Source organism: Xenopus tropicalis, chromosome 1, assembly GCF_000004195.4.
Source record: "Xenopus tropicalis strain Nigerian chromosome 1, UCB_Xtro_10.0, whole genome shotgun sequence".
Taxonomy (NCBI): Eukaryota; Metazoa; Chordata; class Amphibia; order Anura; family Pipidae; genus Xenopus; species Xenopus tropicalis.
In genome coordinates, this window is record NC_030677.2 from 166,086,726 (window position 1) to 166,110,640 (window position 23,915).

Below are 23,915 nucleotides of genomic sequence, written 5' to 3' on the forward strand. Positions count from 1 at the left end.
AGTAATGTATCCTCGACACAAAGCTTAGCATTTTCAAAAATATTTTCAACAGCAAATTTAGCATTGGTAACATACTGTACTTCATCTACCTAACAGTGAATATAATTAACACCAGAAAAGTATCTGGGCATCACTAGAAACAGACATAGTATAAAATATACATACAGGCAAATGATTTTATATAGGAAATGACACTTGCTCAGGAAAGAGAAAGAGAATGAATCTGCTGTGGTAGCTGGTAATAGCACTACTTATTGACTTAACATTTGATACGCAAGAGTGTGCATTCCTGCTATAACAGTAACCACAGTGTCCTGGCAGGGGCACCACAAACCATAGGTTCCTTCCATGTGATGGATTTTTCGGTATTGTCATTACAGGGAGGATTCAGTTACTCTATGGAAGGAAAGGAATAGTATATCTGTCAACCAGCTTATTCAATACTGAGAGAGACCTCTGACTATTAAAGTTGCCAGACCCCACCGCTGATCAGCGTGAAAAACAGACACACACAGATTATACTGGGGATGGATTCCAAATGACATAGATACTTATCTAATGTATGCTTACCATTTGGTTAGGATAAACTTTATTGTATATGACTTGGCATCATGGTCTCCATTTCTCTTGAGTTAGGACTAATTGTGACAATTCTATTCATTTCCAAAACTCAAGATTTGTGGGTAGATTTCCCACGACTATAGGCAAAAACAGGGGATAAAGAATTTTGAACAAAAATTATTAAGCATAACAAATCCTGCACAGCAAGCTGGATTATATTTGGCCCTGTTTTTCTAATTAATAAAGACTTTATCAGCTGTGCTGTAAGACACATATATTATTCTCAAGTAGATGAAAAGGTCCAGTGATGAGGTTTTTTTATTTATTAAGAGTTATCCCTGGAAAAACACTTGGAAATGCAGTTGTCTTCAATAATATGCTGTCAGTACTGACGGTGGGGAGGTCATATGGTTTAACCCGATTGTTAGGGTTATGGTATTTGTATAGGTGTGTGCTCCCTTACTGCACTGTACATTTGGCTTTGCAGTGCAACTACCCTTAATGACCTCTAAGTGACGTCACAGACACTCGATGCCTTGTGCTAGTCAGTTGCTGGACTCTTAAATGCATGGCTATTTTTAGGCTGTGCTTAAACCTCTCATTATGGAATTCAGCAATGTCCGAAGTTTGTGCTTTGAGATAGAGGCCCGTATAAATTCCTCTTTCTTCCTTGTAGCTTGTAATTATCGTTCAGCCTACAAATTGCAGGGGTTAGGACTACAGTCTAAATTGGTTCAGTACATGAGTTGGAAGGCAGGATGGACGGAAGGCAAGCTGGCAGTGTTAAAGGAGAATGTTTAGAAAGAAAGAGGGGATGACTGCAGAATAGGGTTGCCGCCTTTTCTTGAAAAAAATACCATCCTTCCTATGATTTTCTTTCTCCTCTACTAATAACATTGGCATCAAACATAATTCTTAATGGCCAGGCCACTACAATACAGCCCAGTTGGAAACTGTACTGCAGAACAAGGGATATATATATATATATATACAGGCATGGGATCCCTTATCTGGAAACCCATTATCCAGAAAGTTCCGAATTACGGAAAGGCCATCTCCCATAGACTCTATTATAAGCAAATAGTTCTAATTTTTAAAAATGATTTCCTTTCTCTGTAATAATAAAACAGTACCTTGTACTTGATCCCAAATAAGATATAATTCATCCTTACTGGAGGCAAAACAATCCTATTGGGTTTATTCAATATTTTATTTAATTGATTTTTACCAGACTTAAGTTATGGAGATCCAAATTATGGAAAGATCCCTTATCCGGAAAACCCCAGGTTAACAGGTCCCATACCTGTACATGTGTTACTGTTTCTTTAAATAAGAGCCATGCTGGTAACTATTTTTAACCGGGGGGGCTAAGGAATATCAGCTAGCCACGTCTTGTTGTTTCTGAACTGCAGTTATGACTGAGAGCTGTAGTTCAGCATGGGCTGTAGGGCTGCAGTTTTAATGTGGCCCCACTGTTGGTTTAACAGACGCCAGCCTCTAGTACAGAATGAGGTAGATATTAGTGTTGTTGCTAGCGATGGCTCATGCTTACTCCTTTCATTTCAGACTTTCTGCCTGCTAATTATATGCCTTGGACTAAATTAGAGACTTTGCATCTGGCTACAGTGTCTATATAACCAATCCCATCTGCAGCGGTTTGGAATAACGTCCTCTTGCTTAAACAGGATTCCAGCTTTTTTTTTTTTTTTATAAATAAGGGAGGGCTGTTTGCTACCATAGTTAAGGTGGTTTTACTAACCCTTTTATCTCATTTAACTCCTTTAGTCATGTACTGCTCTCATGGTTAATGTCACAGCTTTCTAAAATAACATTCAGAGTGAATAGCATATGACCTCAGTTAGAGAGGCACTCAATTTAATACATAAGAGGTGCTGTGAAAATCCATTTATAGCAGCCTGTAAGCTTTCCCCTAAGTCACTCACTTATGTGACGTAATCAAGGTTAGCTAAGGGCAATAGACTGATGTCTTTAATGTTTTCCCCAGCAAACACCTTTATATTAAATACTCTAATTGTTCTGCTGCAGCAAAATATCCTTGCCAAGATTACATTGTGCTACTGTAGTAGCACATGTATACAGTTGTCTAGTTTGCCAGCTTTTTAATGGATGAATGACAAGGCAGCAACCATAAGGGGAATGTAATGTGAAAAATAATGCCTTGTTATGGAATACTTGGCATATGGTATGCAGATTTAAAAAGATTTTGCCACTGGTATTGAACCCAGATTTCCACTCAGTGACCTACTCAACATTACACAGATTGAGTGAATAGTCTGCATCTCGTAAAGAGGCCTGTGCATTCTAGCCTGTGATTATGCAACTGCCTAGTGGAACTGGCTTCACATTCCCATACTGCCCTTATTATGCTTACACATTTACATCTGGGACCAGCAGAGCTATAACAGTATAAAGGTACACAGAACTGTATTTAGCCCCTGCAATTGAGTACCAAAGGTAAATATGGTACCATATTAAATATGCTATATACAGTGTATGGTTTTATACCCACATAACATAGGCAAAATGCAAGATGTAGAAAAAATAGCAACTGTGTTTTTGCCATTCTTTTTTGACCCAGTGGGTACTCAGTAGTCATTATTTTTTTATGGACAGCAGTTTCATCAGCTACAGAGCAGCCACATATCTGAAAGAAAGATGCTCACCAGTGTGTACATAACTTGCATGAACAGCTAAATAGTTTTCAGTACTTACACGTCTAGTTTGAAAAAGCATAGCTTGCTAATCTTAGTATCTATGAACATCATTTTATGATTCTGTAACCTTTAGGCACTGCAGGTTTTGTCTGGGTGGAAGGACCAATAGGGGCCATTTAATGAAAGGTGCAAAGGTTGGTTCAAGTCTAGTCACCTATAGCAACTAATCAGCAGGTAGCATTTTCATTACTTTTTCCCCCAAAGACTAGTTAACTAAAAGGAGCCTCTGTGCATGATACAGTAAATACTGACATGTCAGGAGTGACTCAGGCTATAATACAAAGCAGATGCCATCAGGCATCAGAGTGTCACATAACCTAAGGGTAAGATGTATCAGCAGGAAGTTTAGTAACAGTGAGGCACTAAATGGCAACAGGTGTTCTGCATGGGTATCACAACTCAGGAACACACATGTAGCTTTGAACAGTAGGAATGCACAGCAGTTTGGAGGAGTGAAGAAAAACACAGCCCATGCAATAACACATTGCTACCAATAAACAATTAGCTTTTACTTCTATAGTGTATTTAAAATAAATCAGGCATCTGACTGGTTGCTATAAATGTATTGAATAGGCATAGGTTGCATTTGTTTGTGCATAGGCCAAATACATTGTCTGTCCCTCTTCCTAATCTGTAATAAGAATGTTAGTGTTATTTAGAATGAGAGCAGATGGAGATGGAAGAGATAGACCAACATAGGGTTGTGCATACAGGGTATTTGTACATACTTTGACCTAAAAAAACCTTTGATGATGGTGCCACTTCTGTTCTATGATGATGTCAGGTTTTATGGTGGCCAACAGGCAGTGGGTCAGATTGAGAAGTGAATCATGCCGGGTAATAATATAGGTCCTGGCCAGGTTTAGGTCTACCCAATTAGTGTCTAATCTGCTCTGATTTTGAAATTCTCTCCCTCCTTTACCATCATCGTTTATCATTGTTCAATGTCTGAAATAATTCACAGCAGTGTGTGGTTTGATTTGGAGCTCTTGCTTTCTTAATAAATTCTGAAAGAAAAGGGAAACAAACAGTGACAGCCTGTATATTGATTCCATTCATCATTCCGGATAAAACTTGCCACTTCTTCCCTTTCAAGCTGAACTTATTAAAAATTAAAATTCAATAAAGAGTATAGATACAATAAAAATGGCATACAGTTTTTAAATGCTTATTGTTTATGATGCTTAAAGTTCAATAAAAATGTATGATAACCGATAAAAAATCTACATGCTACTGGACAGTTCTGCATACAATTGTTACATAAGATTTTGAAGGGATACAGTGGCTGCCATACTTCAGTAACTGGCTCGTATGTGGGCCGAGGGAGTCTGAGATTCCTTGTTGGTTCTCACAGGGCCCTCCCTGAACAGTCCCAGCTTTTATTTACACTTCATAAAAAAGAGCACCCTGTACTTGTTGCTGTGTGACAGACACATTCTAATAAATACACTCCAAGAAGAGTTGTGAACGATGAAGCAGTGTTAATATTTTATTGCTTTGCCCCCAGGGTCCTTCAAACAAACCCTACAGTGTATTACCAAAGGCTTCGTTGTGTGGATTCTGTCAAATGTATCAAAAGAAGTTAAAGATTTTTTTTCCCTATTATCTGCCACTTGGCACTGTGCCTGGGACAAAACATCAAACAAAGTATGAATGAAAACAACTTCCAGCTTGCAGATGACCAAGGGGAGTGGTTCCCACCACAATAATTATAGACCACCAACACTGTAGGTTTTTAGAATATCCTGAAATGAGCAAAACTGACCTTATTGTCACATCCACTCATATACAAATCCACTTATATACAAAGTCAGAACTGATCTTAAAATCCTGCACTGTTTGTTGGATCTCAATACTTAAGTCTGCTAAAAATCATTTGAACATTAAATAAACCCATTAGATTGTTTGCCCCAATATGTATTTATTGAGTACAGTTTATACTGTTCTATTATAACAGAAAAAAAATGGAAATCAAATTGTGGACCTTCCATAATTTGAAATATACAACAGTATGAAGGTGCATCTTATTTACAGATAATACACCAGCATGTGTTTTTATACAGCTGTGGGAAATGGCATGTTACCTCTGCAAAACATACATCAAGATCAAAAATCCATTTACTTGCCATTCTCACTCCCATGAATCATAAGCATGATATTTCCCATCACATAGACTGGAAACAATCAGCAGGGCTTCCCCCATGGGGAAACACCTATGTAGAAAGTTGTAAAAGTAATGTACAAACTTGCGTAACTTCTGTATCAAGCAATGATTTTAAACTGTGGGGGCAAACTCCACTGACCCCCAATGAATTGATCGACTTGTTATATGAACTACTTATTATAGTGTAACATTTGGGCTCCAAAAACTTTGACATACCTTTACAAAACTTTTTACATAAACATATTTCACATTCTAGGCACTCCTGAATCCTAACACAATGCAGCAATCAATTTGCTTAACTGTTGGGAAAAAACAAATACTGCGTTCCATTGCAACTTTATTTACAAATAATGTTAAAACCCCAATTTTTTTGCCATATTTGCATATAAATCAGCAGATTGAATTTAAGGAAAGTCAAGTTATCTGATTTTAAATCTGACATGTGACTGAACTGTGTTGCTCATGTAAACTTGATCTGTTGTGTGTTTATTGTAATTAGGTGGATAGGGCAAATATATTTATCACATCACCCATCAAAGCTTGGCATTGTGTAACTAAAACATAGGCAGGGGAAAACATTGCTGATTTCATGATCCCTTATCCCTTTAGCCTTTGAAGTTTTGAGAGTAACTTGGTTGTTTCTCAGATTTCAGATTTCTCAACCAGTAACATGATTAGGAAAGAAAACATGAGGGACAAACGCAACATGTCAAAACAATGTACATGCACAATAAAAAGCTGTAATAGCCAAATGAACCATGAGGCACAAACAGTGAATCAGACCTTTAATAACCCGGAGGAAAGTTTATCCTGGATGCATTGAGCTTCCAAGAAACAGATGGAAACGATTCATGGCGACAGGTTTAAAACAAACACTGCAGTTTGCTGTGATAGTTTGTTGGAGCAGACTGTAGAGAGTGGTCTTCAAAAGGTGCTTGATTTTATCTTTTATGATGAAAGAACATTAATTACATATGTATATATACTTTGAAGAATTTTGGACTGAGCAAACGCAGTATTTAAATGGAGAGTAAGCGCTTCCTCCTTCTGAATTTGGTATTTTGAGTTCGGATTTATAGCCCCTAATGCAAATGTGTGTAAAGGTGACCTTACAGGGCCGATAAAAACAATACCTGGGTTAAAAATCTGCCATATGTTTACTGGACAAATTTTCAGCTGGATATTGGTTGGCAGACCATCAAGTGGGCCCCACACCTGGTACAGTAAGGTCCCAACTAAATCAGCCAGATCCGGTCATTTGGTGAGGTCTTCAAATAAGCACACCTGAGCCCAATTTTGCTATCCTACAAAACATGCCAATATACTGCTTATCCAACAGGATTTTCAAAATTGCCAAATTGATATATGGCCAATAAAGGGACAGAATCAGCAACTTAAATTTGCCCCTTAGAGGCTGTCAGCAGTTTTTTTACTACCCCATGTATGATAATAAAAAGTTAATAGGACAGCAAATTTATTCTGCACAGTTTGAGGGGCTCTAAAATACTTTGCTTTTGGACCCAATATCTACTAGTTACACTGCTGCTGGTTTGTGGCAGATATTTCTACCAAACAGCTGGGTGTTGCTTCTCACCATGGAGTCTTATTTTTATGGTATATATAACTAATCACCCCTCTCCCTAAATAGCCTTACATTCAACATTGAAATGTTTAGATATCCAGGGTTTGTGTGGGAATCTCTAGAAAAAAGTAGTACTTGTTCTCAATAATGAGTCTTAGCCACAATGCAAAAGTATCTCCTTGTACAGTTCTAACATTGTTTTGCAAAAGACCAATGTTTTGTCAACAGCGAAATGATACTCACAGTGTTGCTGCATCTGGCAAATAATTCTCTAGGGTAAAACATAATCTTCTACAGGTATATGTGCATTTAGAAAATGCAAAGCTACTTTTTTTAAGACAAATTTGGGGAGATGGAAAAATTATGTTGATGTGAATATTTTTGCTGGAAATAAAAAATGTATTTTCACGCAGCTATAAATCAGTAGTATTTAAATCTGTTGTTAATTATCCAATAGGACAGTGGCTTACCACACTAAGGCTGCATGCTTTTAACACCTAGGCTTCACCCATCTAAAATATCAGTACCAAAATTACAGCAATAGTTATGGTTGTGTGCACATGTTGCATTCATTTTTTGGAAAGAAAATTGAAACCAGAGCAACAGGAATGCAGCATTCTAAGAAATATAAAATATTTTAGGCTCACACTGCTGTGCAGAGGGTCTGGCACCGTACATAGATTCTACATAGAATTCGTAGTAGGTTTTGCCATGTACGGGAAACAAGGAGCCCAATGAGATGAACTGACATATCATTTATTTGTGGTGGGGACCCTGATAGAGGTGAAATTTGCTTTTAGCTGCAATGTGTTTTGTTTTAACATTTATGACGTGAACAGGTAAGCTATCAATGCTTTTAAATTCTGCACATGTGATCTGGAAAAGTTATAAAGGGAAATTAAATACATTTTAGAATCAATCCAAAAGCCACCTCTAACTCACACTTTACCTCTGCAAATGGGATATCTACCTGTACTATCTCTCACTGTGCAACTCTGCACATACAATACCTGCCTGTACCATCACTTTCTCTCCCTTCAGCTCCACACAAACACTTGCCTGCCTGCAAGGAACATAAGCAACAAATATAAGAAATGCAATAAAAGTAAAACTTTATAATTAGTCTGTTTCTGTTTGCAGGGGTCAGTGACCTTAATAATTCTTGAAACACAAAATAAATAACAAAAACCACTTAAAAAGTTGATTTACATAGTTTAATTTATAACATACTTATAGTAAATCTGACGCTTTGACTGCAGTGCAGCGTATGTGTTCTAGAGCTGCACATTGCCTAGCAACATATTTGAATGGAAACACAGAATCTAATTCACGCTATATTCACTCCCGACATACATGTAGATTATATTTTGAAATTGGCATTCAAATATTGGTAGACTAAATATATAGCTATTGGGAGACTAAATATATAGCTGTACAAGTAGCACTATACAAAAAAAGAAACATACATACCACTGTCGATATGACTATCAAGATTTTCATTCATCCAGATCATGGTATATCTAGTATAAGTAGATCTAGAGCAACTGAATTTTTTGAGTAATCATTAAAAATGGTTCACTACTCATCCAAGCAGCTTCTTAAGTTTATCCTTAATCTCCAAGACATTGTAGTAAAGGTTGTTATAGAGTTATTCTATAGACAATCTGCTTTCTTTGCCGTCAATGTGGTAGTGATGTGTGGAACAGGGGGGTGTTACCTGCAAATCTGGGGTGACCTGAGGGGAGACCTTGTCCCCAATATATAGTTCTCCAAATGTCTGAGTTAAAATGAAATTATCAGGATACCGTTTTCATTTGTAAAGATGCAGACCCCTAGATGTTTAGTCTAACACTACAAATTAAAAAAGATGTTACTGTGGAACCATGTAGATATTAAACTGGTCAAAGCCCATGAACATAAGTGATTGGATGCATGAGCTGCGTCATCACCACCCCCTCCTAGCTCCTGCCTGTATGTGTGTGTGTATTTTTCATTTAAACATATGGACACCCCATCTTGCAGTATTGGCAGCTGGCAATAACATTGTGACAAAAATGTTTTACAAAAAACAAAGCAGCTCTGCCTATTTTGGAAGAGCAGTACCAAATGTTATGCTTAAAGTGGATGGGATTTACGGGAAAATGCATATTGGGGGGCGTTACCCTATAATTCCCTTACTGAAATTCGAGCTGTATCATTAAAGCCTTGACTGCTTCTCCTAGTAATCAATATTAGCATAAACTTGTGTGGTACTTTTTAATGCTTGGAATTTGCAATAAAACTAACATTGTATTGCAAATAATTCAGAGCAAGCTTCACGTGTGATAAAGTAGTTCTGAAGTAAAGCAGCGTCTTTTTTTTTTTTTTAATAAGGTATAAATAGTATAAGTTTTGCTCCCTGCATCTTGAAACTTTAGAATTAGTATCAAAATACAATTAATTGCAAAATAATGACATAAAAGACCTTTGTGTAGCATATGAGGAAGAACTGTGACAGCCTTGTGTGTGTAAACTGGTCTCCAAAGCTTCTGCAAACAGTGCCATTTGCACAAGAATGTTTGAAATCTGAAACACACACAAAGAAGTGAGGGAGAAAGAACAGAAAGGAGAATTTATCTTAAACAGACGCACCCTGAACAGGTATGAAAAGCAAAAAAGGGAGAACCTGTCCTTTCCACCATTCATACTACAAAGGATGTTTTACAATGCATTTATTAAAATACAGTAGGTCATAGCAGTTGTGCCTGTAGGCTTTAAATTCACCTACAAGAGCTCCTTGTGTGAGTAGAAAAACCTCAGCATATAAATGACCAATAGACTGACTAATTTCATGTCAAGTAAAGAATGTTTTTTACATAAGACCTGTGATAACTCAAAGAGTGCTGAAAAAAGGGCTGTGGCTCCACAGAACCTAACTTACTAACTCATTTAGGCTTATTTCAGACAGGGAGTTCAGTAGCTGCTACTAGAAATAGTCTACTTGCAACATGAAAGTCAATGAAAATTTGTTCAAGCCAACTATAGTAGCAGTCACCCATCTACTGTTACGTAGAGGGGTTGGCATTGAGTCTACTGACTCAGGAGGCAACAAGCCTTGAAGTGGACATGTAAAAATGGATTATTTGGAGGTAGGAGAGGGGTGATTTTTGATCTATTATTTAAGTTTGATCTGAAAATAAAGATGATGTTATGATTTCAGAACAAACGTATATATCTAGAAATGACATCAGTTCATATGCTCATACTCAGTTTACCCAATAAGCTCCCTGTTGGATACAAAAGGCAATATCTTAAACCAAAATGATCAAACAATTATTATGTATGCAAAAAAAAGAACGTTAGTGTGATTTTGAATGTAGATTTGCCCAAAGCAAATTGTCACTAACAAGAAAAACAAGTATATTACCATGTGATTTTCAGGTTGAAGGTCAGTTGCCCATGAGCAACAAAATATGTTAAGGAGAGTGGAAACAGTCGTTATAAAAAAAAAAAAAGACACATACTTTTTAAAGCAGAGCTATATTGAGCATGTTTACTGGGAAGGGTGTAAGGGCTTGGTGTACTGACTTAAATCAAGCATAGAAAGCATTATGTACATGTATATGAATACTGTGTATTAAGTTTAAAAATGTGTCATCTGTTTGTAGAGCACATCAGTAACAGCTATGACAGTTAGCAGGGGTCATAAACATCTCTTCTCCGATACAGAAATAAGACATTTATTTGTAGCATGCAAAGTTAAACAGACATTATTAATTATCTGTGAGCGTATTTATATATGTTTCACTGCACCTAACTGGATAGATTAGCAGGGGGGTATTGGCAGATATATTGCCAAATCCAGAGAATTTTCTAAATAATGTGCCGTCCTCTTAAATACAGCAGGAGCTGAGCATTGGGCCTGGGTAGAGCAATATCAGTGCTGTGTGTCTCTAATGCCCCCCTCTTTTGGCAGCCGGCACTTGTTCAGTACAGTTTGCGTACTGTATGTGTATGTCAATAGCAAAAGGAAGAGGTACCCCCCTCCCCTTCAGCTCTGGAGGGTAGATTGGGGCTTATTTATATAGTTTGCACAGCACAGAATTGTTCGCACAGTGAATATATTTGCGCTGCCTGTGTTTAAATTTATAATGCTAGACAAAATTTGTGCATTTAATGTGCAATTATAATTGCAAATTTTTTATTTGAACTGCAAATGTCCATAAGAGATTTTTTAAAATGACATAATCACGATTTGAGAATATTTATGTTCACACTTTGTACACAGACAATTCACTATTCATAGATTTCACAAATTGGGAGTTTATATTTGCAAAGTGAAAACCGAGGCTATATTAACGCACAGCAAACATGTTCAGTGTCCATGCTCATGCAAACCTCAATCTTATTTGTTACGCACAATGTGCATTTTACGGCGATTTACAAAAAAAAGGAAACACGGGTACAAGAGTGCAGAATTTTCCCGTTTAGGGGAAAAAATGCACAAAACAACAATATGCAAAAAAAAAAACATGCAATGCACAAAATTTATAAATGGCCCCTATTGTTTTTTAAATATATAGACAGACAAGCACCACTCCCCTAAAGTTGCCACCTTGGACACAGGCCTTTGGGTACCTATATGAAGAGGACTCTCTTAATCTGTATGGGGAAAGCTCAGAGGAGTCCTACTAGAAGGTGAGAAGCTGGACTAACTGGTACCTGCAGTCTTCTTTTTTGTTCCTAACTCCTAATTAACAACTGCTGCCCCCAGTTTTATCTAGGAGTTAAAGCTGGCCACACACGTGGCGATTTTCAATCTTTCGTGTGACCATCGGTCAGATATGGAATGGAATCGTCAGATATGGAGGTAGAAACAATTTCTACCTCCTTCTGCTGCCGATTCAGCCCTGAAGGCAGATTTTGCTCAGGTGCCTTGTATGGTGCCCAATCAAAATCTTCTAACACGCCCGATCAGCGAGTCGACCGATATCAGCAGACTCCTGCGATATCGGTTGCCTCGCAGAGTTGCCATACACGCACCGAATATCATACGAAACAAAGTTTCGTACGATATTATCGGTGCGTGTATGGCCAGCTTAAAACTCATTATTCCAGTTTCTTTGCATCACCAGTTCTGCTCAGGACAGTGATACGCTCTTAGCAGCATCCCTCCATCCTCTTATCAAATGGCTTATGTTTGACTTGTTCATGTACTGGGGAGTGGGGAACAGATAATGTATCAGTTACATAGATGCGCATTTTTAGTTCCCTTCTGCCAAAGTCTTAAGGTGGCTATACATGCTAAGATCTGCTCGTTTGGCAACCTCCCGATATCCTATGGGTGGGATGATATCGGGTTATTTTTGTCGTTTGGCCCTGGGGACAAACAATCTAATTAGAATGGCGGGTATGGGTGCCCATCGGTTCTGTGACGACAATATCACTAGAACTGGTCATTTTCGTTGATGGACAAATCATACCTTTAAAAAAAATGGTTTCAGGATAAGCTTAGTCCTACGGTGACATTTTCTGTGGTGAGCTTTAATCTCACATTTTTATAAATCTGCCTCGTAGAATTATATGTCCATACTGAGAGACAAAAGATTGGAAGACTCTTGGTAGAGTAAGGTGCAAATACACCTGTTGAAGAAGTCAAGCCTAACAAACAAAACTGCAAAGTGATTGGCTCTATAGGTCTTACAGTAGTAAAGCTGGCCATACACTCCAAGCTTCATTGCTGGGCCAAATTGGTCTGATTCAATTGTTTGGCCACTGATCAGATCTTAACTGAGACCTATGCAGGGCCAATGGGAGAGGACCACATCAATGCGCCCATATGATCACCTGTACAGTAAATATCTGCCTGATACCAGCAAGATACCTGTCAAGGAGATAATAAGGGAGAAAAACAGGGATGGTTCATACACAGGCATATAAGCTGCCAACTTGGAGTAAAGGGGCTGAATCAGAAGCGTAAATCTGCCCTTGTATTATCAGCTTTAGTGTTACCATCTTGAGGGTCAAACAAGGAGTATAATAGTAATGGTGGCTATAAGAAAGGCTGTGGACAGGTGCCAGTAAAATAAAACAATATTCTTTGTTGTCCAAACCTTCTGATACATAAATGCTTAAAATACTTGCTGTACTTTATAATGGCATAACATAACATGTCTCACACATGTACTTGGCTGTAAAAGCATGCATTGTTCTCTAAATTCATAAAAGGGGGTTTCGAAAATGATCTTTTTCCAGCACCCTGGACAGCACACTTAGTTTGACTTCACTTTAGGGAGCCCCAAGACTCCATTGCAGAACTAGCCAGCACAATACTGTCTACAGTTCAGTCCCACCAGTACATATTTAAAAGCATCTCCCCCTGTCTATTCATTTTAAGTATCAGGTTTCCATTTTTAGTGGTGGCTTTATTAGCTGTGAGTTTATGTTATGTAGGATTTGAGGATAAAAGAACTACATTAACTGTAGACAAATATGACCTGTTTGTGATTGCAAAGTGTTTTGATTGAAAATGAAAGAACAACATTGCAGTTATTAGTATGAAAATAATATCTATGTTGGCAGTCAAGGCTAAATCAGGCCCCTAAGTGTGCCTAGCATGAGGCGAGAAACAATCACAGCTCTCCTTCCATCTGTGGGAAAGAGCTGGGGAAGAATCCTTAGCTTTGGTGCTATTTTGGTTTGCAGAAATGATTTACAGATGGCACAGCATTTTTTAATAAGATATTATGAATCATGTTGTAAATTGCTCACAGAGGAATGTTCCCCAGACGAGTGTGTGACCAGGGACTTCAGAACAACATTGGAATACAAAAGTTACTTTCTGAGCCACCCATTTCCTTCATCGCGGATGCGTGGCAATGTACACATTGTTAATTTATGCTCACGTCAATAAAGGGCATGATAACGCTACTTTGTTATTGTAGGTGAACAAATTAAATCTTCATAATTCTGAGCTCACCGTATAGTATTCACATATCCTATGCGGTGGTAGTTCCTGTTCTATCAGTACCTGTCCGGTCACCTGCAGTGCAACGATTCTGTGCTTTGTATAAACCTTATTTTGACACCTGTGTAGGTAATTATCTTGCAGGCTATGGGTGCCATTTATAAAATGTGATCTGTAAAAGCCATATACATTTATGAAGTTTTGTATTGGTCTCAGAGGTATTCTTTCTCCCCCAAAAACTTGCTTCTCAAGAAGCTAATGACTTTTGGAATGGCTTTAACTCGCTATGCAGGTGTAGCTGAGGTGGCCTTGTCCAGTTGCACATTTTTGTGCATTTATTTGAAACAAGATTATGTATGTGTGTATGTATACAGATTCTTTGGGAGCTTTCTTAAGGTAGCCATGCATGGCCAGGGCAAAAGCTTGGATATTCAGACACACACATGGATGTTTACATAGCTTATAAAAACAAGCTGATAAATATATACATGTGACTGCTGCATTTAATTGGTCTGCTGATTCTCCACACAGGAACCTATAGCAGTTACCAGCAGATTAGATCTGTAGATGGACCAAATGTGTAACAGCACAGCCTGCTTGCAGACAGAATAAAACATCTCATTTATATGAAGATGGGCTTTTCCACAAATCTGCTTCATTTTCAGCTTAAATACAAACAAAAATGATTGACTTAATTAAATAACTGACCCATGATGCAGTCAAGTAGGTAGAAGCTAGAAAAGAAAAGAACCTGTTATCAAACTGGCATTTAGGAGGGCAAAGAGGGAGACTACTTTCTGATTCTGTTTATTTTTTCTGTCGAGAATAAATTGGGGTCGTGATTATCCTCACAGGCAACACAAGGGTGTATATAAACACTCAATAACTGTTTTAACTTAAAAGACTGGCACAAATTATGGTGGAATGTGAATCCTTTTTCCTTCAATCTCTGCTTGGGTTGTTTAACTATAAACACATCTGGACACCATATCTGATGCAACAGCATAGGCAGAGCTCCACTGAGGGCATGCAAAGCATGAAGGGCTTCATGGTAATATATATTTTGCATCTATGTCTTTGGTTGGACAGGGTGGCATTGCACCTTATAAACACATGAAGGAAAGTAAGGCATTCATTCCCAGACCTGTACACACTACAGTGTGTTGCTATGCATGTGACACATTGTGTGAAATTATCATTTAGGAACAGATGTGATAGAACCTGTATGCACTTCATGAGCTTATTTGGGCAGTAGGAAGGGTGACTTAACATAGGTTTGAACATGGGAGAGTGTTTGTGACATGGTTCTCTGAGCTTCGACCTACAGTATATCTAAACCACTGCAGATAAAGCTGCCTTTAGTGGTGGCAGGCCTGGGGCAAGAACTAATGTGTTACCTTATTTATTACCCAATCTACAGTTTTTACGTGTTACTTGTAGCAGGCTGCAGTTGCAACAATCTTAGTATTAAAGGTCATGGCACTATAAACACTGCCCCACAGTTGTAGCCAGTACCCACAAAGGGGGAAACATTTTGCTTTGGGTTTGCCTCTAGTTGAACAGCCTTGGTCACTCTAGAGCAAGTAGTAAATAAGAGCATTAGCTCCAGACTTCAATAGAAATAGCAACAATATGTGTAAAATAACCCCTGACTGAATAGAAGCAGATAGGCACAGAAGCACTAGTCAGTCTGTTCCCATCACCAACAAAAAAGAGGCTTCACGTTATGTATATCCAGGAAGATTACACTACACAAGAGTGGGAATAAAAGACAACTAAGGTCCATTGGAAAGTTTTTAAAAGTAACAAGATGGAAATGACTCAGAGACATTTTTATCTCTGTGCGGCTGGCTGTCCCATTGATACAAATGACGCAGTTATTGGGGTGGAAAATTGCCTTTTATCTGTTTGTAATCACAACCTACAGCATGATACAACAATGGAACCGCTCTCCGCCCCACAGAGAAAATATTTGTAGCTGAAAACCCTGCCAGAGAAATGGGTCTCTCCACTGATGATGGGTTTCAGGCAACTGACCCCTGTAATTAACAGTTATAACCTCATCCTGTGGCGAAGTGCAGGGACCTAAAACTAAAATGGGGTATTTTGCTTTCAAGACAGTTGGCTTCATATCAAAACCATTCTAAATATCTACAGTTTTATGGTGTATGACACATACTTTCCAGTTGCTAAATATTCCTGCTATTGAGGGCAGGCCGAGAGCACCAGAGCTTTATTAACTCTTCCATAATCCTTTGCTGGACATGAAGAACAGAACAGTAATGTTGCCAGTCATTGGAAAGGCAACAGATATGTTATTATGGAGATTCACTCATTTACGTACTCTTTATGTCAGCAATGCGCAAAATTCTTTTTGCCCTTGGTCCACCATTGTTCATATTTCTGTTTTTTTGGGATTTTGGAAGTTACAATTTAACAACAGCCAGAGGGCAGCATGTATTTTCTAGAAAAGGTGGCAACCCTACAGGCTATTTGTATATAGAATTCTCACCTGCACGCTATAAAATCTATTTGAAGACTACCATTCAGAAGACCCCGCGGGGGGGTCTGGTATATAGCAGTCTGCTGTATGGTCCACCAGTCTGCCAGCTGCTCCTACTGCCAACCACAAAGCCGACCCACCTGTTCCCGTGGCACTGGGGTGGTACAGGTTGGTTTGCAGAGGACCGGAAATATTTTTGGCAGGGTGTCCTGGACTGGTTGTGTCTCTCAGCACTTTTGCAACTTACCGTACATTAATTTTACTTTTTAGTGCTGTTTTGGAGTATTTAATCCTCCTACTTCTTCCTTCTTGGAATATATTTGCTGAAATAAGAAATTGCATTTCAAAAAATGTAATTCAAATAAAAATATTATCAGGACAAAAATGGAACTGAGCAAGATTTCAGTACAATGCTGGTTATACACACACTTCAAATCCTTGTGTTTATACGCTCACACATATAAAGAACACTTGTTCTCTTTAATCAATTGCCCAGTGGCAACTGTGTTCTTAGCAGCAATTTTCACTTCCAGAAATGTCTCACATGGGCTTTTAATGAGTTCCTGTGTGAATCTCTACTGGGCCTGTACTCACTGTGTTTCTTGGCTAACCCACAAGCAGAAGGGATTCATGCCTCCCTAGGGAAGTGTCAGCAGATGGAATAAAGTGCTATAAAATCTGCAAGGCTGGACCCCACAGGTAAACTTCACACACCCTGCCGAATAGATGTACCACAGATGTACCAGGAAGGGAGATGGAATCCATTAGACTGTGGACAGGAGTGCAGCAAAAGATCAGAGGGAAGGCTCTACAAAGAAATGTAATTATGGGGTCAGTTTTAGCAGAGGCAGTAATAGGTGTTACAGGAGGGAGATCTTAACAATCCTCTTTTTATCCTTTTTTTTTTTTTTTGTTTTTAACAATATACATCTTGTTCTAATTTTAGTTGTATAACCTTGACATAACCCCCTTTCCCTCTGAAACATGTAGGCCATCATGGCATACCGGTAATGAATGAACAAATTATTTTCTAGTGAAAATAATCCCAATTTAGACCTTATTTTCAATATAAAATAAATATCCTTAATTTGAACTCCTGTCCCTGGACTCTTTAGAATTTCATTCTAGCTTTTCTGTGAATCAGGGATAATAACTTGCAGACATTAATGTTGCTCTCCTCTTAAAGGTGCAGTATACCCTCTTGTTCATCTTGAATACATGGAAAAAGGGCTTGGGCTGAACATAGTTATTACATATAGTTTCAATTATAAAAGAAAAAAACTGTGCGTTTTATCTATCTTATCTTACTTCATGTTTCTAGCCTTCTGGTTCTTGCAGAGTAGTTAACAGAATACCAGGGCACAGATAAAGCCCCTATGTAAAGGGCTATTGCTTATATGCAAGCCAAAACAGTAACAACAAAGGGGTTGTTTTAAAATGCTTATTATTTTTGTTTAAAAGGAAAACTATATATTCTCACTAATGATATTCAGGTCAGGATAAACACAACATGGACCGACCCTAACCCGCAAAACCTTAACCCACACGCACCCCTAACCCTGCAAAATATTGCCATTGTAGGACCTGCACTGAACCCATACCCACGGCTTCCCGTTCTGTACAGGACCTCTGCCTGCACCTTAAGTTGCAAGATGGAATCTTCAGGAGCAGAGGAGGAGTGTACTTCCCCAAACTGACCCACACCAAACCTGCAATGGTTGCCCAAATTTCAACCCAAACCTGCAGGTCCAGCAAGTCAGAGTTTCAGCACTTAGCCCTTTAGAAGGGATTTCTCTGTTAATCTCTCCAGTCACTTGGTATGATCTCAAGACTCTGGCTCAGAGTAGGGAAACACAGTGTCCTTCCCAGCTACTAACTCACACACACTGGGAAAAGCTGTGTAATTAGCCCACCCAAAAAACCTGGCCGGGCTACATGGCCGCAACCACTTTGACAGAAGCCTGGTACAGGTATTCGGCCACTGACCTTCTCACACCATATAGAAATGGTCCTGAGACACCATTTTGTGATGGTTTCTGGTGCTTAGTGCTGACCTTGGAAATCCCTATTGCTTAAAAAAGAATAATGTGCATTATTTCCAATATAAACTAAGCAGCAAATGCAATGTGGTTTTTGCAATCCCAGCAGGTGATAATTAAAAAATTAAAAGTATCTGAAATGTATTTCAAACAAATTAATTTAAAATCACTTTTCAAATGTAAAAAAATATATATATATTTTAAATAGTTTAAAATAAAATTGCAGTTTCCCAGTTATGGCGTGACTCTCCAAGTGGTTTGTAAATACCAACATTTTACAGCACAGCAACCAGTATCCATACATATCTGTCTGCATTATATGCAGACAAAAAAAGTTGCTATTATGTACATTGTGCCTTGGTATAGTCAATAAACAACATAATAAACAACATACAGAATTGTAAATTAATAAATGCTATGGGATAAAGACCACAAAGATGGTCCATCTCACCTGTACAGCCAGGATGGAGGCTCTCTGGGATTTCTGCTGGGGATGCAGTAATCTGGTCCAACCCTGACTACATGCTCCAAGTTAACACACGCTAAACCTTATCTTCCTTTTGCCACTTAAGGTGGCGACACACGTGGCGATTTCCGATCTTTCGTGCGACCATTGGTCGCACGAAAGATCGTACAATCGGCCACTAACCGTTCAGGGCTGAAACGGCAGATAAGGAGGTAGAAACAATAGGATTTCTACCTCCTTCTGCCAATTCGGCCCTGACGGCAGATTTTGATCAGGGCCTTCTATGGCGCCCGATCAAAATCTTTTAACCTGCCCGATCGGTCGACCGATATCAGCAGCCTTTTGCGATATCAGTCGACTCGCCGACTTGCCATACACGCACCGAATATCCCTTACCCTTACCAGCACTCCTCCTCCCGTCCGCTCCTCCCCTGACGCGTCAAATTTGCGCACTCGGGGAAAGATGTCAGGTAGGGGGGCCCTGCGAGGGGGGTTAGGGGGGCCCCTGGGGGGGTTAGGGGACGCGCTCGGCTGGGGGCACCTGTAGGGCCCCTGGGATGGGAGCCCCGGTGGGCCCTTCACCCCCCAGTCCGACCCTGGCTGTAAGAAACCACAGACAGTCACTATTTATTAGGCTGGTGGGGGGGCTGTTTGAATCCCATTCCCAATTAAAAAAAAATACATTCAGCATCAAATGATCAGACCTCTGAGGAGGGGTAAATCACAGAAACACGTTTGTCTTGGCTGTAGAAAAGCTGGCTACTGCTTCACTGCAAGCAGTGGTGAGAAAAACAAGGGACAGAAAGCACTTTCATTCAGAAGCATTGTCATTTACAAACCATCATTGACATTTTTTATTTAATCTGTATTGGAAGTTGCTTGGAGTTTGAGATTCATCCGTTTGGGTTTGTTTTGATGACTACAAAGAGTTTTATTCTTCAGCTGGATTCATTTTGCATCATTTTTGTTAGAAGGAAATATTCTCTAGTATACTATCCTTGTGAGGGCTGTGGTATATGGAGTCCAGGCAATATGGACAGTATTGTAGCAACCTGGTTTCTCATGTGTAGGCAAGAAAGGTCACTTCTTTCATCCCAGGCTTAAAATATACCTGTTTGCCCATTTGCCCTTATTGCAACTTTTTTAATATTTTTATTTAGCCACCTATAGTAAGTAGACTTGCTCAATAACTATAGGTATATAAGCAAGTCTATTCTCTTGTGGAAGAGTTCTAGCTATTTTTGCATTCAGTGCAGGTCGGTACCCTAATTTGTTTAACATGCTTTTTAATAACTTGTACAGTCCTTCTACAAACATCAGATCATGTAATAAAGGAAAGCTTTGGGAATGAATAAGATGTGTAGCAGAAATACACTGCCATTTTATCCCTGGCAGCTTTGGCGTTAGATTGCTTTACACATTTTTTGGAAAAGAAAATCCATCTAATCATTACCTTTAGTTGTGCCACAGGTTTATTGCTAAAAGTCTGGTTTACAGCCACTGATACAATTTGGGTGACATTTGTAGCCTTAAGCTGGCCATACATGTTAAGATTTTTCTCTCTCTTAACAACCAATCTCAGTGTGATCTGACAAATCCGTCAAATTATTTTAATGTTAGTGGGCGCCAAACGATAGCACATCTAGCGATTTTTCATTTGACATCGGTCAGAAAATCAATCAGGCAGGTTAGGTTTGAATAGTTTTGGCTATTTGTAGTGATGAGCAAGTTTTTTCAGCAGGCATGGATTCACTGCAAAATAACACATTTTGCCATTGGGGATTTTTTTAAGCAAAAATTTGCAGCTACAAAAAATTTGGCGATAGAGAAAAACAAATAAGTTGCGCTTGCATCAAAAAAGTTGTGGTTGTGTCAAATAAATTGCAGTTGTGTCAAAAAGGTCACAGTCGCATAAAATAAATTTGTGTGGTAGCTGCATTTTGCTAATTTTCCGGCGTTTCACACATTTTCCAGCAATTTTGCACATTTTTTGCAAAATTAAATGGGATAGATTTACTCATCATTTTGTATTTGTGTTTCCATTCAATACTCCCTGCTGATTGGAGCATTTACTATAGGAGTGGTCACCTTTATGTTAACTTTTAGTATGTTATGGAATGTCCTGTTTCTAGCAACTTTAGATTTAGTCTTCATTATTTATTTTTTTATAGTTTTTGAATTGTTTGCCTCTTTTTTACATTTTTCCTACATTTTTCCAGCTTTCAAATGGGGGTCACTGACCCCACAAGCCAAAAACCTATTGCTCTGTAAATGTACAATTTTATTATTGTTGCTTTGCATGAATTATCCTTCTACTTAGTCTCATTCCTATTTATATTCCAGTCTCTCATTCAAACCACTACCTGGTTGATAATGCAAACAAGACTCTAGCAAGCATATAGCTGCTAAAATTCCAAATTGGAAAGCTACTGAACAAAAGGCTAAATGTCTAAAAAAAAACACATACAAATTAAAAAATAACAATTTATGTAAATTATCACAGAATATCACATATTGTATGTCATACTAAAATTTAAATTAAAGTTGAACAACCCCTTTAATATGTATGTATGGTTTTAAATTCAAGGGGATATTACATCTAGCCAAAGGTTACACAGAGAATGGGACACATACTGCTTTGCTTAGGTGTTTAGAATATTGAGTATACTAATATTTTACTCAGTACAAATCACATTGAGTCCCTTGACTGAGGTAAATCTCTCATTTACCTACAGTCCTAACAAACAGTTTTCAGGAAACTGCATTGTTCTTTATTGATGTCTGTAAAGTAATGTGGTAGCTCCCACTCACATTTTGACATAAAAATGCAGAGAAGAAATGTTATGTGCATACTAAATGCTGTGTTCACCGCGTCATTTACTGTGCTGAATCTATTCATGACATCCAATAGGACTTTCTGCTTTGAACTCCTAATAAGTGTCAGAACATAGGCAAGTGTGGAGAGCTTTATTTTGACATCTCAAGCTTTGAATGATCTGGGTCGTGAGAGATAGAGCCTTTGGCACTATATATATATATATATATATATATATATATATATATATATTGGTATTCATCTGGTACCATGGATTGTGTTTGAGATCCAACAACACTAAGTTCAGCCATTCTCTGTAGTAGGAAGTTAGTTATTGCTGCTGGCATTGCTTAAGTTATTCTCTGTTTTCCCTTTCTCTTGGAGGTCCTTTTTTGTTTAAAATAATCTGGAACAGTATTGGTGCCTGCAGCCCCTGCCTGAAAAAAACTCTTGTGGTGATGATTATTTTAGACAGTGCTGTTCAGACTTTCCCCTGTTCTGACCTATCAACCATTAGTGTGTTTCAGTATATCCCATGGCCATGGGGTATTTAATTAAGGTGATCAAACTGCAACAGTTTCATTGGGCTAGAAGGGTCAAACAAAGCAGCCAAAGTAATGTAGTTCTGTTTTGACCTCACATTTCAGTTACTACGAAATGTTTTTGAGTTTCTGCATGAAACTAAAAGAGGCAAACTGAAGCTTAAAAGAAAGGTGTGCTTGTTAAAGCTGTGATGCAATTTTCCAACTGTGCAAATAGTCCCTAATGTTGCAACAAGGGATATGAAGAGATCTGGAAAGAAAATTTCATGGATTTATGGCTGCTACTTGCGGACAGCTGGGAGCCACCCACGGCATGTTATGCTCTAGTGTTATGGTTGTCGACTAAATGGTCAGCAGGGATCACTGCATAGGCTCATACTGTTATTGGTTACTTATAAAGCACCATAACTGTCTGGACCAGTAGAAAGGCAGGTAGATTAGTAGTGCAATATTACAAAATTCACATTTTTATTTTAATCCAAAAAAATATAAAATCCCTAAAATGTGTGTGAATGAGCATTGGTCGACGCTTTTAGGGTGACTTTGTAGAGTGATCATCAGTTTGAGCTGCCGGAGTATGGTAGAACACTGTCATATCCTGCCCAAGTCCAGCCACCTCATACGACTAGGCCAGACCAAATATGCCAAATATTGTCTATATTGTGTCAATAAAATAATAATGGTGAAAAAGAATCATTTATTTTTCAGTATTAGTAAGCATAAATTTATGCAAACAGTAATGTCATTATTTAGGAAGTACATTGTTCTTGCACACAGCCTCATTAAATAAAATGTTTGTAGATTCCCTTTTACATTCTTATTACAGTAAGAACATTTTTTTCTAATCTGTTCATTAGAGTGCTACACTGTAAACGGGGCTGATTACAGAGGGACACAGAACCAGACATCCCTAGATGGTGGGAAGCCTTGCCTCTTCTGGAACGAGACCTTCCAGCATCCATACAACACCTTGAAATACCCTAATGGTGAGGGAGGCCTGGGAGAACATAACTACTGCAGGTATGATTGCCAGCACATCTAGCCATCTAACAGCACATCTAGCTACTAAAAGTAAGCAATATTATGGGGTCTTTTATAAACACTTTGAAAAATTTGCTCTTGGGCATTAACCCATGGCAACTAATCAAAAGTCTGCTTTCATTGTTATACCTACAGCTGGCTGGAAAAAGGTAATCACTTATTGGTTGCTATGGTTTACTGCCCAGGCACAAATCTGCCCAGTGTTTATAAATTAACCCCTTTAGTATGAGATAGACAGTAGTATTCCAAGACAATTTGCCATTTGTCTTGTTCTTTTAGGCCTTTGAGAGCTCCGAATTATGGAAAGGCCATCTTCCATAGATTCAAATTCAATCATCAAATATTCACATATTTAAAAATTATTCTTTTTTCTCTGTAATAATATAACAGTACCCTGTAATAATAAATCATTATTGGTTGCAGAACAATTCTATTGGGGTTGTTTAATGTTTAAAGGAGAAGGAAAGATTAACACTAAGTAAGCTTTTTCAGAAAGGTCTATGTAAATACAGCCATAAACA

At 38.4% G+C, this 23,915-nt stretch overlaps 1 protein-coding gene across 2 annotated transcripts in view; it reads left to right on the forward strand.

The window, feature by feature from the left end:
• kremen1 (kringle containing transmembrane protein 1) overlaps window positions 1-23,915 on the forward strand; it is an 82,955-nt gene that overhangs the window by 17,597 nt on the left and 41,443 nt on the right. Inside the window, 2 exon segments of one of the 2 annotated variants that reach the window (NM_001123455.1) lie at window positions 6,103-6,391; window positions 23,211-23,373. Coding sequence is in view for 1 of the 2 variants with exons in the window: in XM_012955367.3 (XP_012810821.1) it covers window positions 23,211-23,373 (163 nt within the window). In the remaining variant the exon portion in view is untranslated. 2 annotated transcript variants of the gene reach the window in all.